General features: G+C 39.6%; 1 protein-coding gene across 1 annotated transcript; it reads left to right on the forward strand.

Moving 5' to 3' along the window:
• Positions 1 to 912: 912 nt before the first annotated feature.
• Positions 913 to 17,548, forward strand: BZW1 (basic leucine zipper and W2 domains 1). The gene is made up of 12 exons (XM_081243076.1): positions 913 to 1,021; positions 2,172 to 2,245; positions 4,360 to 4,536; positions 7,156 to 7,250; positions 8,050 to 8,115; positions 8,742 to 8,877; positions 9,627 to 9,736; positions 9,872 to 10,042; positions 10,479 to 10,625; positions 11,137 to 11,275; positions 12,452 to 12,574; positions 13,003 to 17,548. The coding sequence occupies exons 2-12, from the start codon at positions 2,182 to 2,184 to the stop codon at positions 13,032 to 13,034; spliced, it is 1,260 nt and encodes a 419-aa protein (XP_081099202.1). The 5' UTR covers positions 913 to 1,021; positions 2,172 to 2,181; the 3' UTR covers positions 13,035 to 17,548.
• Positions 17,549 to 17,935: the final 387 nt, after the last annotated feature.

The raw sequence follows: 17,935 nt of genomic DNA on the forward strand, positions 1-17,935 counted from the left end.
TCCTGAAGACACTGTGCATCGTTATTTGTACAGGTATATAACGTCCACAGTACTTTTCGCACTTTTCGTCCCCCAGCTCTCTGATGATACATCCTCTAATTCAGTGATTCACACTTGAGGTCCCTAGACTGGCAGCATCAAGCATCACAGGGAACTTGTTAGACATGCACATTCTTGGGTCCCACACCAGATCTACCTAATTCAGGCGAAGCTCAGCAAAGTGTTTTAACAAGTCCTCCAGAGGATTCTGATCATCTCCAAGTTCCCACAACCATCATACTCGGGACGGAACTACCAAGACCACTGCAAGGAAGGCGGCCGCAGTCGGAGGGCCGAACTTCCTTCCGACCCCTATCTGGCTTTTCCTCGCTCCTAAGAGGGGCAGTGCACAACCCCACCCAGCCAGCACCGCAGAGCAATGTTGCCCCGCTTCGGACTTAGCCTGAGCAAGTGCTGCCAAGCCCAGCCGCAGTAGAGACCATGTATGGACCCCTTAGCAAACTCGGGCTCCGCCCACGAAGGGCCCGGGCGCCCCCAGCCCTCGGGCTTCGACTTCCGGCGCTACTGGGGCGTGGGGGGTGGGGGGGGCTCGGTGGGGAAGGGACTCAGGCCGGACGTGTCCAACTTCCTCGACACCGGCAGGGGTGGGGGGGGGTATTCGTTCTCTTAACCCCTCCATGTGCTAACTAAGAGGCCGGAGGACACGGCGATGGAAGAAAGATGGGCTAGTCTAGGCTAAGTGTCCGGGAAATCTGGAATCCAACAGAGGAATAAAGAACCTTTGAAAAACCTCTTCGCTTCCTTTCCCTCCTTTCCCACCCCACGCCCCGAAGCCGCCATCAGGGAGGGGCGAGCAGAGCACCGGAGGAAGAAATCTCGCGATAGGAGACCGGCCGGGGCGGGGGTGGCACCTCCTCCCTCCTCCTCCCCTCCTCTCGTTAGTTCCGGTCGCAGAGGAGACACCGCCGCAGTTGCCGCCACCTCCGGGATTTCTGGCTCTTTTCTCTTCGCCTTAAATTCGGTGAGGCGCAGGGCCCGCTCGTCTCGCGCTGAGGTTGCGGCCCGTAGTCGCTGGGCGGAGGATGAGGGAGGCGGCAGGTCCTGTGCGGCCCGGCTTGGATGGGCCCGGGCGGAGGCCGCCGCATGAGGCCGGATCAGATCCGGCGCCGGGATTCAGAGGTCGGGGCCGCTGCTTCAGCAGGGAGGCCGAGGGGCGGGTGCCCAGGCCGGAACGTGGGGCCCGAGTGTGCCCCGCGGCGCCACAGGCGGAGGCAGTGGGCTGGGCAGGTCCCCCTGCGGCCCTGCCCGGCCTGGGTAACAAAGGGCCGTGGCCTCTGTTGGGTAATGTACGCATGGGGGGTTTCGGCAGGCGGGGCGGAGGAGCCGCCACCACCACTGCGGCCGCCTCCGCCGCCGCTGCTTTCCCGGGAGGGAGGGCGGATGTACGGGGCGGCTGGGCCCCAGGCGCGAAGCGCCTCGGCGCCTGTGGTCCGTTCGCGGCAGCGGCCGTCACCGCCAAGAACGGGGTCAGTAGAGACGGGGCTGAGGGCGAGGAGCAGCCCCTCCGGCTCCCCGCCGTGCCCAAGGGGGTCCTGGGCGGGAGGCACGGGAAGGGTTGGATGGGGAGACACGTGCCCAGGGAGGCGGCTTGTATTGTAAGGTATGGGACGGAGGAGGCTAGGCCGGCTCTCAGCCCCTTTCTCAGGCTGGAGTGGTGCAAGCGCACACTGCGGTCACGGGCACGATTTCAGAGTAGGGTAGTGCTCGTCATAACCAGGCCCCTCGATGAAGGGATTCGCCCTCTGATAGCGTCTTTAAATTGACTTGCATATTTTGGATACCTCCAGACTGTGGTGGTCATCTCTGTTAGTCCTCTGTGGTGCTCAGAGTGGTGGAAGATGTAGGCGAATTTAAAGAGGAAGAGACTAACTCTGTTTATGGTGGGTGATTTGCCACTAGTCGCTGTGGCGCTGAGAAGTCATTTAAAAGTGTGCTTCACATTTCATCTTCAAAGGGCAAAGGTAATTCTGTGTGCCTGCCCCAGGTCTCTTGCTAGGCTGGAAGTGTATGTTCTATGTGGTTTACACGTGACTAGGCCAGGGTTTGATACTTTGTTTTTAAAATGGATGTTATGGCACTGATGTTTTAAGGCCTTATTTTTCCCCCTCTAGGGTGTCTTTTATGAATAATCAAAAGCAGCAAAAGCCAACGCTATCAGGCCAGCGTTTTAAAACCAGAAAAAGAGGTAAATATTTATATTTTAATAATATCTCTCTTCAGACCTCCAAAGTAACTTTTATGTCTTGGTTCCTCTGGCACGCTGTTGCTTAGCATTAAAACCTAAAGAGAAAGTACCGAAAAAAAAAAAAAAAAAAAAAAAAAGAGAAAGTACCGAAAGGAACTTGAGTTTCTAGTTGACTGCCATTTCAGATATACCCTTAATATTTCTACTACCTTTAAGACTTTTGGTATCAACATATATGTATCTAAGCAGGCTAGTGAATGATGTTTTTGTTGTGCAGATAAAGTGCCTCTACAAAAAGAAAGTATGGGCTGCATTTTCACTCGCTAAATTTCATTTAAGGAAACTTCTGCTTGAGGGAAAATGTTAATTTATGAAAGGAGAGCTCCTAATGTGACTACTAGTTTCACCCAAACTTTGTGAACATCTGTGGGAGAAAAATCAGACTTTAACCCATGGAAGTTAATTATGGAACAGAGTTCACGTTGCAGTGTCTTTTGAAACTATTCCCTCACAGACTTAGTAAGAAAACTACGAGAATTATATTAACTACTTGTGTGTATTATCAGGTACTTCGATGAATATTGAATTCTGTAGCAAGGCACTGCACTAGTGACACACAGTTAAATGAGATGTGGTCTCAGATATATTTTGTATTGGGTTTAATATTTTACCCCTACACTTTTCAGTGTTGTTGCTCAAAAGCACATATTGACCTTATTTTACAGGAAACTTGTAGGAAATAGAGAACTGGGTAGGCTACTCTTTATAAATTGTGTTTTTCTATCCTGAGTGGCAGACACTTTGAAATATATATTACAGAATCTTTTATGATTTCTGATTGTAGCCTGCCCCCTTACAGTAGGGAGACCAAAGAGTAAGTGGATTCTAGTCTTTGCAGATTCATTTAGATTTAAGCCAGCAAATTTTCTCAAGAGGAGGCATAGAAGTTGGGAGCCAGAGCAATTCTGCAGTAATGGGAAAACTCTGTATCCTCAAGTTATGTGGATTACTGATACCGCCTTTGTGTAAATATAGTATCAAGTACTTTTATTATTGTTGTTAGTACCAGGAAGACATGTCACTTCCCCGGTTCCAGATTGCGATCACTCATGGCCTCCTAGTTCTTGAGGATTGGGTCCTGGGTATGGTGAACAACCATCCCAATTTGCCTGGGACTGAATACAGTTCCCAGGACACAGATCCTTTCAGTGCTAAAAAAAGAAGAAAGTCCGAAAGTCCTAGGCAAACAGGGCAGAGTTGGTCACCCTAGCGCTGTGTAGAAATTAAGATATCATCTAACCTAGATAGGGAAATCAAACCCTACCCTGGAGTGTGTGATGGCAGCACAGTAAAGGCACTCTCTAGAGTGCTTTATATTTTATTTATGTCATTTAATACTCACAACTTTATGAGAGAGGTCCTACTCTTAATCATCATTTTACCATAGGGAAATTCAAACATGAAGAATGGGGCCAGTTGCTTAAAGTCAGACAGTTAAGTGGTGATCTCGATTTGAATCATGCAGTTTGAATCCAGAGCCCTTACTCAGAACTGCTACATGACATGTATTGGACACTCAGTAAATGTACTTTCTAAAGATTACCTTAGTAAGTATTAAATGAGTGATTTTTTTTTTTTAAGTAGAAAGTGTTATGGGCACTTTTAAAGAAAATCAAGAGCTCCCTTTTACTCAGGAATGAAGTTTACCTGAGGTATAGAAGATATCCTAAATTTCAGAAAAGCTCAGAAGTAATGGAAGAGCATTCCAGGTGGAAATTGTAACCTGGCAGTAGGAACACACCAGCTCATTTAGCTCACTTAGGAGACTTGTGTGAAAAAATAGTGGGAGAAAAGCCACACAGTTCTTATGATAGTCCTGCCTTGCACTTGTAGAGGTGCAACTTGCAAAGCATGTGTGTTTAGTCTCCTGTTGTGTTTTCTTGTGTTGCAGGTCTTGGGTAATCTAGGTAGTGTTTGTTATTTCCAGCTATTGAAATAAATGAGATTGTGATGAATGTGGTTAACTTATTCAGTAGTTACAGCTTCATAAGGTTGTGGTTTCATGGTATTTTACTAAACCTTTTAAAACTAAATGTTTTGGGGTTTTCCCCCAGATGAAAAAGAGAGGTTTGACCCTACTCAGTTTCAAGACTGCATTATTCAAGGCTTAACTGAAACTGGTACTGATTTGGAAGCAGTAGCAAAGTTTCTTGATGCTTCTGGAGCAAAACTTGATTACCGCCGATATGCAGAAACACTCTTTGACATTCTGGTGGCTGGTGGAATGCTGGGTAAGTGTCTGGGTCTTGTGGGAAGTGTGTTGTATGGGAATTATGTAGAATCCAGAATATGAACTATTTGACAAACCTATCAAATCAGGGTGGCTTTTTTTTTTTTTTACCCCCTTAGGATTTTCCCTTTTTTCTTCTCAAATTATAGTAAATTTGCCAATTGCCTTGCTCTGTCTAGCTTTATATTTGAAATCCATTACAGAACCATAACATTTGAGGAAGACTTGTCTGACATATAAGTCCCAACAATGTCTTCCATCAGTGATTTTTCCAACTTGTGTTTGTACACTCTCAGTTAATGAAGAAATTCCTATCTCTTGTTCTGTCTTTATCAAATACTTTATAAATTTAACCCTCGTATCCAAGGGTTCCGCATCCATGGATTCAGCCAACTGTGGATCAAAAATATTCCCCGGAGTGGTGGGGAGGGATTGTCCAGAATGTTCCAAAAAGCAAAACTTGCATTTCCCATACTCCAGTAACTATGTAGCATTTACATTGTATTCTGTTTTATAAGTAACCTAGAGACTGTTTAAAGTATACATAAGAATATGTGTAGGTTATATGTAAATACTCTGCCCTTTCATATAAGGGACTTGAGCATCTGCAGATTCTGGTATCCACGACGGTCCTGGAACCAATTCAGGACAGCTCTGTACCTGAAGACTCTAATCCTGTACTCTTCTATGTATTAGCCACTAGCCACTTGTGGCTATCAATCACTTAGAATGTGGCTAGTACAAATTCAGAGGTACTGAAAATGTAAAATACACATTGGAGTTTAAAGACAATGCTAAAAAGAATGTAAGATATCTCTAATATTTTGAATACTGAAATGTTAAAATCAATATTTTTGATGTGTTGGGTTAAAGTATATCAAAATAATTTCACCTTTTATTTTTTTAAAATTAATTTATTTATTTTTGGCTGTGTTGGGTCTTTCTTGCTGTGCGCGGGCTTTCTCTAGTTGCGGCGAGCAGGGGCTGCTCTTCGTTGTGGTGCGCAGGCTTCTTATTGCGGTGGCTTCTCTTATTGCAGAGCACTGGCTCTAGGCACGTGGGCTTCAGTAGTTGTGGCTCAGGGGCTCAGTAGTTGTGGCTTGCGGGCTCAGTAGTTGTGGCACATGGGCTTAGTTGGTCTGTGGCATGTGGGATCTTCCCAGCCGAGGGCTTGAACCTATGTCCCCTGCATTGGTAGGCGGATTCTTAACCTCTGCGCCACCAGGGAAGCCCCTCACCTTTTATTTTTAATATGGCTACTAGAAGATTCAAAGTTACATTATGTGCTCACATTATATTTCTACCCATAGCCTTGCTGATTTACTCCTGCCTCCACCCTGACGGCTCAGACTATCTTAATAGAATGTGCTACTTAGTTATATATTTTCAAAGGATACTGGTAATTTCATTTCCATGGCTCTTTAAAGTACTCCAAAATGTTTTCACAGTAAGTGTATTGAACCTTGGCCAAGCTGATAGAATCAGAACTCTATTTGTATACATGCAGGATGGAGGCTTAGAGAGGCTTCAGTAGCTTGCATGCGATCAAACAGTTGCTCAGTGGTGGAACGGGAACTTAAATGTTCATATGTTCTAATGCCTAGTCAGATGAGTATCTTTTTTATTGTAGTATCATTTGTAGTAAGAAATGGGAAACATACCTATTTTCTATTCATAATACTGCTATCAATAAGCCGCTTTTTAAAATGCTTTTTAAAGGATCATTTTTAATAAGGAGATTTTCAAACATATCCTGGAGAGAATAGTGTAATAAACTAAGGATCTGCTACCCAACTTCAGCAATTTTTAACGATCTTACTTCATCTATTACCCCACCAACTTCATCTCCCCTCCCCTGTATTTTCAAGTGTATGTCAGGGCTTCCCTGGTGGCGCAGTGGTTGAGAGTCAGCCTGCCGATGCGGGGGACACGGGTTCGTTCCCCGGTCCGGGAGGATCCTGCGTGCCACGGAGCAGCTGGGCCTGTGGGCCATGGCCGCTGGGCCTGCGCGTCCGGAGCCTGTGCTGCACAGCGGGAGAGGCCACAGCAGTGAGAGGCCCACGTACCGCAAAAACAAAAACAAACAAACAAAAAATAAAGTGTATGTCAGACATCATTTTATCCATAAATACTTACAAATGTATCTAAAAGATAAAGTCTCTAACTTGCAGGTTTTTATAGCCCAGCCTCTTTGGAAGTTTATGAAAGGTTTTCTGTATGGAAAGTCAGAACCAACTCTGAACATCTCTACTTGAGTGACAGATTTGACACTGCTGAATTAATGCAGTGAGTGAGTTTCATTGGGTTGCTGAAGAGGGTTATTTTATTTATTCCAGTAAATTGTTTTCACTTTGTTCACACGTATTGAACCAACCAGCCATGTTCCTACTGAGAAATTGACTTGCTTTCAAATCATCTTAGAATTTTTATCAGTTTATTTTATAATGAGAATCCTTACAGAAAATAAGATTGACTAGTATATACAGATGTTGAACTATAATGTTGTACACCTGAAACATAAAAATAAAAAGTTAAGTTAAAGTTTAAAAGAAAGTAAGATTGAAATAATTACTAATTTTAAATGAAGGTCATTGCAAATTTTTTGTAAAATATACCTTAGCCCCAGGTGGTACACTGGCAGATGACATGATGCGTACAGATGTCTGTGTGTTCGCAGCACAAGAAGACCTAGAGACCATGCAAGCATTTGCTCAGGTAAATTAAACTTTACATAATTATTTCAGTTAGCTGTTATCCATCTAACTAATGTTTAAGGAATAGTCTGCTTTTAAGAGATTGCTGGTAGCAGGTTGAAGGAATCTGAGCTGAAGGTTTAGAGGTGTTCTGGGTGTGCAGTATGATGGTTTAGGAACTTAAAAATGTGCTGAGGAAAACGAAATAGAAAAAAATTGAATCAGCTCTCCTTTTCCTATTTGTCCCTCTAAAATTAATCAATTTTTTAGGGAAAAAAGTCAAGCTGAAAAAGGAAAATCAGTTCCCTGTCGTGATTTTCATCACTAAATTATTCTGCATATAGCTTTTTAAAGGTGAATGAGTTATAGGCAGATTAGCTTCTTTACCAGTCACAGTCTCGTTTGAAAGTTGCATACATAGTTATGCTTGTGTTACTGTAAGCAAAGAATTAAAATGCATCTAACCTAGGGATTGTTGTCTATGTCATTAGGAAAGTAGAACTATATTTTATGATCCTATTCTGTTAATATCCTACAAATGGGTAAATGACTTGTATTTGAGCAATACTTAGTCCATGCTTTGATATTTGGCACTAAAATCTATTGCCGGGTGGCGGTTAAAGTGTTCACAGTATTGGTATATTGTAGATTTGGGAATTGACAGACTTCCCAAGCTGGTTTAAACATCTGATGAAAGGTTCACCTTCTTTGCTATTCTGGAGATACTGTGGAGAGGTCTTAGTTGCCCTGACTTAGACCTTTTGGGAATCTGACATTTTTACATATGAGGTTATCATTCAGTTCCTTTACTATTCTTACAGGTTTTTAACAAGTTAATCAGGCGCTACAAATACCTGGAGAAGGGTTTTGAAGATGAAGTTAAAAAGGTATGAGCAGCAACATGCTTTGTGGAAAACAAAAGGTTGGGGTCAAAGAAGGGAATGTTAAATCCTAATTCTGCCACGGATTTGAGATAATTTTAGATATTTAGGTAGGCTGTCTTTGAAATGAAGTTTGGGGGTATATCATTTTGTAATTTGCTGTACACTGTTTCTTAGCTCTGTATCCAAACAAGTGGCAAAGGGGTTAAAATCCAAGTGGGGTTTGTTTAGAAGACCGAGAGTAGCAGATCAGAGCTAAACACATTGACGAAGGGAAATTTAACATACTTGCTCTCTGAGTCTTAGATAGTCTACATATAAGTGCACAGAAAATTTGGTAAGGTTAATAGTATCATTTAATGAATATGAGACACTGTCTTAATCATTAACTCATTTAATATTCTCAAAAGTCCTGTGGAACAAGTTTTATTATCCACATTTACATATGAGAAGACTGAGACAGAGGTTAAGTATCTTGCCCAAGGTCACTCAGCTAGTGAGTATTATAACCAAGATATAAACTTGTATGGTTAGGCCCCAGAGCCCACAATTTTAACCAATGTAATATGCTTTACTGCTTCTATTTATATAATGCATTTGCTCTTTTAACCGTTAACTGTTTACTTTTATAGCTGCTGCTGTTCTTAAAGGGTTTTTCAGAGTCGGAGAGGAACAAGCTGGCTATGTTGACTGGTGTTCTTCTGGCTAATGGAACACTGAACGCATCCATTCTTAATAGCCTTTATAATGAGAATTTGGTTAAAGAAGGTAATCAACCTTTAGTAAAGGATGATCTTTAGTTGGCTGAGGGTGGGGTAGATAAGAGCCTGAAAGATGAACTGATACAAAAGTTAAGATACAGTTTATGTAGATTTGACTTGTGTGATAGTCTTAGTTTTTTAACTAGTATCCTTAAATTTAATTGGTTCATTTCAGCTCATTAATGTATACCTTTGGCATTTAGGCTTAACAACTGTCTATAGACATACAGCAAGTATCCAAGGTCTAGATAAAATGTGACTGATTGTAAAGTAGAAATAGAAATGCTGTGGAAACCCAGAGAGAGATTAATCCCAACTGGGAAACTTGGGAACATCTTGAAAAGAGAAAATGGGGAAAATGGCAAGCCGAAAAAGAAAATAAGTTCCCCTTTGTGATTTCCATAGTTAAATTATTATGTACAGTAATTTAAAAGCTAACTTTTTTTATTGCTTAGAGTACTGAGTTATTTACATGCCTTATTTTTATTCTCACAACAACCCTGTCAAGTGTTAAGAATTGTTACTCTCATTTTACATATCAGAAAACAGTTTAACTTGACTAACAGTACACAACTAGCAAATGGTAGAGTAGAGAAATGGGAGTAGAATGGTAAGCAGTGGCAGAGGGAAGTTCAGGGGTCAGCTTGGGGATAAAGTGAATAATCCTGTGTGGTGGAACCTCATAGGGAGGAAATGGGAGATAGTCATTGAAATCCAGGAAGGTACTTCTGTTAAGTAAGCTCTGTTTTTCTACAGGGGTTTCAGCAGCTTTTGCTGTAAAGCTCTTTAAATCATGGATAAATGAAAAAGATATCCATGCAGTAGCTGCAAGTCTTCGGAAAGTGAGCATGGATAACAGACTGATGGTTTGTAACTTTTCATTCTTCACAGTCTTGAAAGCTTAATAGGCAACTTTCCCATTTTTAATCTGTGAAAAGAGGAAAAATGTTTTTCTTAATCTGATTTGAAGACCATTTAACCAGATTAAATTCTCTTTTCAGGAACTTTTTCCTGCCAATAAACAAAGCGTTGAACACTTCACAAAGTATTTTACTGAGGCAGGCTTGAAAGAGCTTTCAGAGTATGTTCGGAACCAGCAAACCATAGGAGCTCGTAAGGAGCTCCAGAAAGAACTTCAAGAACAGATGTCCCGTGGTGATCCATTTAAGGATGTGAGATATTCTTATTTAAACTATCTGGCTAAGAAAATTTTTACTCATTTCAGAAACTTTAAAGTATTTCACCAGTGAGTTTTAGTAATAGCCATAGAATGTTATGCTGGGGCTTTGCCTCAATCTTTTTCATATTCATTGCCTTATGGGTACCCAGAAATCATAACACTTGGGGATTTTTGTAAGGTGCAAGCCAACAGACAGACCTTCTGTTTCCATCTTGGTCTTTTCCTAGGTAGTTTGCCTATGTGTAATACAGGGTTTGAACTAGAAGTCCATACCTTCTTGTTCTAAAAGTTCTATGATTATATATGGTCTCCTGGTCATTGCTAGTGGCATGGAAAGGTGTTTATGCTTTTGTGAAAGGTCTAAGTTTCATGTGTGTAGTATCTACATATCAAACTTATTTCTGTACTAAATTTGGATTCTTTTGCAGATAATTTTGTATGTCAAGGAGGAGATGAAAAAAAACAACATCCCAGAACCAGTTGTCATCGGAATAGTATGGTCCAGTGTAATGAGCACTGTGGAGTGGAACAAAAAAGAGGAGCTTGTAGCAGAGCAAGCCATCAAGCACTTGAAGGTATTAGAACTGTGCCTTGGTAAAACATTATTCTTGTAAGTGGGGGTAACTGAACTGTCAGTGTACTTTTCTAAAAGGATTTATCACATCCTGTGCTTCCTGGGGATAAACCACCGGTAAGTAGACAAATAACATACTAACTATTGATGATAACCTTTTAAAAAGTCTGATTTGGGCTTTCTTTGGCTCACAGGTTAAAAACAAATACATGTTTAAAAGTAGATTGAACCTGTAATTTGGTCTTTGTTTTTGAGAGAATATTGGAAAACAGGAGGATTCTTTTTTTTTCCCTTTAAAATATTAACATTGTATTCACAATTATCTGGAATCCTTGGTGTAGTATTGCTTTTTTGATTTAAATGCTTAATTTTTCTGCTTTACTCTTTTTTTTAACTTCCACTAAATAGAATATAATCCACAGTGATTATAAAAGATGAATTATGTCTTAGGAATTTATAATAGATGGCCATTGTACTAAATGACTAAATCTTTTCTCCCTTCCCTTTAAAAGCAATACAGCCCTCTACTTGCTGCCTTTACAACTCAAGGTCAGTCTGAATTGACTCTGTTACTGAAGATTCAGGAGTATTGCTATGACAACATTCATTTCATGAAAGCCTTCCAGAAAATAGTGGTGCTTTTTTATAAAGGTAATTTAAATTTTGAATTTTGTGAATACATTTGACAAATATACTAGGAAACTCAAAATAATTCTAATGAGTAGTTCTCTGAACGTCAGCACCCTAAAATATTTTACTCTAATCACAGGACTGAGTTGTCTCTGATTTAATTAGTTACTTTTGAGTGCATTATCTTTAAAACATCTCTGAAGCTTATTAACAAGTTAAAATCTAAAGCCTTCTTGATGAGGCCTCAAACTTTGCCTCCTATATTCCCCCAGTCCTCTTCCCCAAACAGATGATTTTTTTGGTTCCCATATTTTAAACTTAGAGGTCTCCCTGCATCCCTGCATCCCCAGGTTTAGTTTTGTTTTGTTTTTTAAAGGATAGGGTAATGAACTCCAAGTATGCTGTGCTTCAGTGATTATCAACTTGTGGTTATCTATCAATCAAATATCCCTGATCATTTATCACAAGATTTTTCAACCTTGGTACTACTATTTTGGGCCAGATAACTATTTTGTAGGTGACTGTCCTATGCACTGTAGAGTGTGTAACAGCATCCCTGGCATCAGCCCAATAGGTGCCAGTAGCACCTCTCCCCAGTGTAACCAAGAATGTCTGTAAACATTGTCCGATGTCCCCAAGGGATAAAACTGCCTTCAGTTGAAAGAATCACTGGTTTAATAAGGTTGATTTCCTGTTTGTAGGTTCATACATTGGCCACAAGTTGATAAAAAGTTTCTTAATATAGTGTTCTCATTTCATCTTTTCTACTTTAAATTTTAATTCATTGAAGAAACCAGTTAAGAGAGAGTTCTGAATACAGATTTATTTTGTAAGCAACCAAAATACTTGCTTTTCAGTGAGATCGTTTTTGCCACGAAGGCGTTTGCACCTTAGGGCAGGGGGTCCCCACCCCTCCAGGCCTGTGGTCTGCGGCCCATCAGGAGCCGGGCCGCACAGCAGGAGGTGAGCAGCGGGCGAGCGAGCGAAGCTTCATCTGCCGCCCCCATCGCTCGCGTGACCGCCTGAGCCATATCTCCCACCCCCCATCCCCCATGGAAAAATCTGTCTTCCACGAAACCGGTCCCTGGTGCCAGAAAGGTTGAGGACCGCTGCCTTAGGGGGTTTCTAACTCTGCCTTAGTTAGAGAAGTACCATATGAAAACTCCACGAATGTAAAGGTTGCTCTCTTCTTTATAGCTGAAGTTCTGAGTGAAGAACCCATTCTGAAGTGGTATAAAGATGCACATGTTGCCAAGGGGAAAAGTGTCTTCCTTGAGCAAATGAAAAAGTTTGTAGAGTGGCTCAAAAATGCTGAAGAAGGTAAGTCTTTTCATTTGAGCAGCTTTTTGTTTTTTGTTTTTTGTTTTTGGTAAAGCCTGAGAACTTACTTTAATGTGACCAAGAGTATGTCCATACATGTTGCCTCCTTTCATTCAGGTGCCATTTTGTACCTGAGTACAGATTTTTGTTCATTTATGACAGACCTGCAAAAACTTACTACTTTAAAGTAGATGAGGAAAACTAGACTTCAGGTATTTTGATGGCTTGGCCATAAAACTATCATTCTTAGGAAATTAGAAAATTTTAAGAATAGTTAATATTTATGAATTTTGAGGTTTACAAATAAATACATTTAATATCCCCCTCATATGAGTAGAGAATTATTAATAAAATTCCTTTAAGTTATAAACAGAAGTTTTGCTTTCTGATACCATGTAATGCTTGACTGCACTTTTCCCCCTTTCTAGAATCTGAGTCTGAAGCTGAAGAAGGTGACTGAATTTGAAACTACACCCTCAGTAAAGCAAACAGGAATTGTAGATAAAATGTCATGTCTCATGTGTCCTGGTTCTTACATCTTCCTACCTCCCTATATCAAGCATGATATAAGGGCTTTCATGGCAAATTTTATTTTAACTGTTTCTATGGTTACTGGAAATGTTGGATTTAGTTTCTAAAACCATGTTTTAAGTAGCTACAGGAGCTATAGATTTGAATCTAATGTTGCATTAGTCTTTTCAGTTATCTTCTACCTCCTGTATTTTCTACTGTAATAATGTAATTTAAGGCCTTCCACAATGAACAGTTCACTTTTTCCCTGGGTTTTCTATATAAACAGTTTTCAAGATATGATTTGGTTAAAAATAATTTGTTATAAAAATTCTGTTTGCAAATTAAACTGTAAAAGTATCCAGAGTCTCAGAAGGCAGTGATTTGTGTGATAATTTGGTATGCCCAAAGCCCTGTTCATCAATGAAAATCTCATGTACAATAATTAGATTCATTAACGTGAATCTTGAGTATTTGGACCACTGCTTGCATGTTGATATTTTCTTGCATTTTTAACCCCAGATGTACTTGAGCTCAATGGTTTGCTCTCTGATCTTCATTCCTTAAAATGAAGCCATGGAGAACAAACTTGAAAGTGAGGTGTTTGGGAAATTGTATGTGGCGGTGGTGGGAAGAAAAAAGTTGAGCTTTTACCCATTGAGAAACCTCTGCATTCAGTTTGCTTCTTTCTAGACAAAACACATGAATATTCTTTTCATACCGCCATTTTCAAATATACCTTGGAAAAGCCTTGTCATTTAAAGTATTTTACAGTTGTCATACACTTAGATTGGTAAGAAAGGACTCATAAAACAGTATAGGTAAAGCAAATGACTGTACTAAACCCAGAAAATTGTTTAAAGAAAAGTGGTTAGCATGTTCTAATTGGGATTCTAAATATAACTCATATTTCCTGTTGGCTTAGAGTATTTGTTGCAAAGAATGAAGTGCAGTGATAATGATTATCCTACTTGGTCATACTGGGCCAGCTTCATTCTCTTCACAGATTCATATATGACTCAAGCATCTGCCTATTAATTTACCCCAGTTGCCAATATTTGAAATTGCCATGAGCCAAATATCTCTTCTGTACAGTTGATCCATTTATTTTAATGGCTGCCTTTTAATTTCCATCTTAATTTTCTTGCTACCCGTCTTTATATGTAGTCATTAGAAAACAAAATGTGGCCACACTTTTTGGTGGAAAGATTTCATGTTAAAAGTGAACATTTTGAAAGCTTTTTTGATTGGTGAAAGAAATGAGCTTGGAATAATGCCGCCAGAGACTGAGTGGGAATTGCCCCTTTCAGAGGTGCCATTCTTAGGAGCTAAAAATTAGGTGTTTAAAAGTTTATCTTGAGGGAATAACATGTAATATTGTTTGAAATAAAGGTATAATAACCTTATGAAGAAGAGCATTAGTTATAACTGATACCGTTGTGAAGGGGGTGAAATTGTTAAATGAATGACGTTGATAAAGCTTTCATGCGCAGACAAAATGTATTCATTAGGTTTCTACATAGTGATCTGCTTTTACTTTGTAATTTGTAGTCCTTAAAAGACTTTTTTTAAAAAATAAAGTCCATCCTTACACTTAGGTTTATATAGGTTAATCTTTTTAATTTTTAATTTTTTTGTAATTTCCATGTTAATGCCTACTGGTAACTGTATGTTATGCATTCAGACATCTCTACTATGTAAGCATTAAATAATTGCTCTTTTCATCCTTATGACCCCCAAACTGTAAACACCTACACAGAATTCTGAGGTAGCAGAAACTACGTTAACGTTTCTACAACCAGATCATTGCATGTTACTGCAGTACAGAGTGCACCTTACTATACACTGTGTATAGTGAAAGTGTATAGTCTTCCAGAACTACATTATGATCTCTGATCACAGTTTTTTCCTTCATGGCAAAGTAGTGTTTACTTACTACAATATTATAGTAAATGGATAAAGTCACCTGTGACAGTATAGTGTAAAGAAAGGGAATGCTTTCTAAGAAGACTTCGCAGATTTTCATTTTGAATTTTAAGTGGCAATTTTGAATTTCAGCTGCCAGTGCCAACCTCAAACCTGTAATTCTTAATATAGTTGTTAAGACTGTACTTGTAATTATGATCAGATAAATGTTAATTGATTTTCCTAACTTGGTGTCAGTTTCTAAGGATAAGTCTCCTCTTAGATGCCATAATTAAATGTGTTTAGAGCTGATGATAAATTTCTTAATCTTAATTATTCTGGGAGTATTGTCCTAGAGACATTATGTTCTTATGAAAATTCCAAATACCAAAAATGCCACAGGGTATTTTGACATAGCATAGTGATGGTGGGGAGAAGAAATGCATGTGACTGAGAGATTGACTTCTAATTCAGTGTTTCTTAAAGCTTTTTTTCATCAACCCCAGCCCCAAAGCCTTTTAACCTTTTTTTTTTTTTTTTAATAGTGCCCCAGTGAATTTTTTTGGCCACGCCACACAGCTTGTGGGATCTCGGTTCCCCAACCAGGGATTGAACCACAGCCCTTGGCAGTGAAAGCGTGGAGTCCTAACCACTGGACCACCAGGGAATTCTCCCCAATTTTAAAATCATAGATATGCTGTATATATATTATATCTGCTTTATACATGAAAAGAGTAAGGGGTTTTTTTTGGTCCTACTTGGGGGTGACACCACCCCCATTTGAGAATGCAGATCCTAATATATCTTTTTTTAAAGGAGAGGGGACCTAGTGATAGACATTTGCATTGGCGGATGTATCTTTATGTGTGTCCAAATCTTGAAGCAGTATTTTTTTCTGCCAGGGTCACTAGGAAATAGAAGAACTTTGTTTTCTGCCAGTCACCATCTTATAACAGCTGTGCTTTATACCCTTCCCACCACAGGCATCAGACAAATCACTTCCCATTGGCTTTGGAGGTCTTGCCAGATTCTTACTTGACTTATAAATGTATCATAAGTAGAATCATTCAGGTTCCTTCTCATCTATAAAAATCAATTAAAATCCTAGGTGAATAATTTATTTTAATTAAAGTTGTTCATTATAACACATTGATAAATGGCATTGAAATTTTACTGATGAGTTGACTATCATATTCAAGTAGGCTGCTTGCAGGAACTGATAGAACTATTGGTTGATTTAAAATGTAACATAGATGCCAAAGTTCTAGTGTACATTATTACCTAGACTACTGAATTATCTTTGTAAAAATTTTCTCAGATGCTATTTACAGGTGCCATGTAAAATAGGCTACTGTGCATTTCTGTGAGAATTCTGGTAAACTGCCTTGCTATGATTTTTCATGTAAAGTATTAGTCCTCTAGTACTGATACAGGGTATGTCTATATTCACCAGCCTACTGAAACCTAGTGGTTTGAAATATTATTAAGAAATAAATTTTTAAGAAGACTTTATTTAAGTGGGATCTAGAAGATGTGATAAGTACTTTTGACTTCGAAATAATGTATTTATAATTGGCCTCTGTCTAAAAACTTGAATTGCAGTGGATTTGTACCTAAACACAATCTTATGCATAATTGTATGAAATTTGGTATGGATCAGAAAGGCTTCCAAACTCCTTTTCCTTCCCCACTTCTCTTCCTTCTATTTAACTATGGGCTATTAGCAGCCATTATCAAATCCAATCATTTTAATTTTCCAATGCACCTACAGTCCTTTTATCCTTACTCTAAGATTATCATTTCACCTCTTAATGAATTGAAAAAATGGTGAGGATACTTTACAAATTCACTCTATCACTGTCAATTTAGTAACTCTTAATAACTTTAGTTAAAGTAAAAGCTCAACTGCTTGTGCCTACTACAGTGCCGTAGAGGAGACGTGGCAACAAATCTGCTCAGTCCTTTGCTTTGTAGACTTTAACTAGAGGGGCCAATATCTTATAAAACTGATATGATTAGAATGGTTATGGTTGTATTACTGCAGGTCTGGGAACTATGCATTAAATGTGTGTAATGAATTTGGGGTGCTACAAAGTTATCAAATATAACTGAGCTGTTTCAGGGAATTCCCAGTCAGTGTAACCATTTTAAAATCGGATGAAAATAGTTTAAACCATTTTTTTAAGCTTGAAATCCTGAAGGCTGTGCTTCAAGTTGACTTAGAGGTAAACCTATTGGGGAAATAAGTGACCCACTTACAGACTGAAGCCTCTATTACTTCAGAAAGATGTTCTACATTTTCTGGCATCCTGAGAATAAAATATTATGTCTGTAAGTACACCTCATTTCCATTCTAGTTAGGACTAATGGATCCTCATGTGGCAAAAAGCTGAAGAATGGAGAAAACTGGGTAGCCGATAATCCAGATAGTTCTTGGCACTCTGAACAACCTCAAGTACAGCCATCCAAGCCAGTAATTATATTGCTGCGTTATTTCTTTGTGAAATTTGCTTCTTGTCTGTACCCTTGAAATTGAATAAAATTTCATGAGACTCCTTATTAATGTAAAGAGGAAAGCAATGACTTGCACTGGTGGTTGTATGCTAATAACCTTTGAGTGCTGGAGTTGGCCAACACTCAGTCCTTGTCCTGGTCCTTACTGTTTTGCCTTCGTGTTTAAAGTACCATCAAAAGGCCTGTGCCCTCAGAAAAAAAATTTTTTTCTCCAAACGTTTGCTTTTGTTTGGCTCGCATGTACTTCAAACTCCTATCCAAACACACACATATTCAAAAAATGCCAGTGTTTCACTTCGTAAAATGTAATGCCGTCTACCTTCTCCAGAAGGTTTCAAGTCCCTTCCCTTTCAGCCCTCACATCTAACAGATCAAATCCTGCCTGTTCCAATTATTGAAATCACTTCTCTCCAGTGCCATCACCTGAATTCG

Source organism: Mesoplodon bidens, assembly GCF_964165515.1.
Source record: "Mesoplodon bidens genome assembly, chromosome: 8".
NCBI classification, from domain to species: Eukaryota; Metazoa; Chordata; class Mammalia; order Artiodactyla; family Ziphiidae; genus Mesoplodon; species Mesoplodon bidens.

What these genes read in the sequence shown, in the direction of transcription:
- BZW1 (XM_081243076.1), top strand. Translation starts at nt 2,182, where the DNA reads ATGAATAATCAAAAGCAGCAAAAGCCAACGCTATCAGGCCAGCGTTTT. An exon ending in TGAGAATTTGGTTAAAGAAG is followed by an intron (nt 8,878 to 9,626) that starts GTAATCAACCTT and finishes GTTTTTCTACAG; the next exon opens with GGGTTTCAGCAGCTTTTGCT. An exon ending in GCATGGATAACAGACTGATG is followed by an intron (nt 9,737 to 9,871) that starts GTTTGTAACTTT and finishes TTCTCTTTTCAG; the next exon opens with GAACTTTTTCCTGCCAATAA.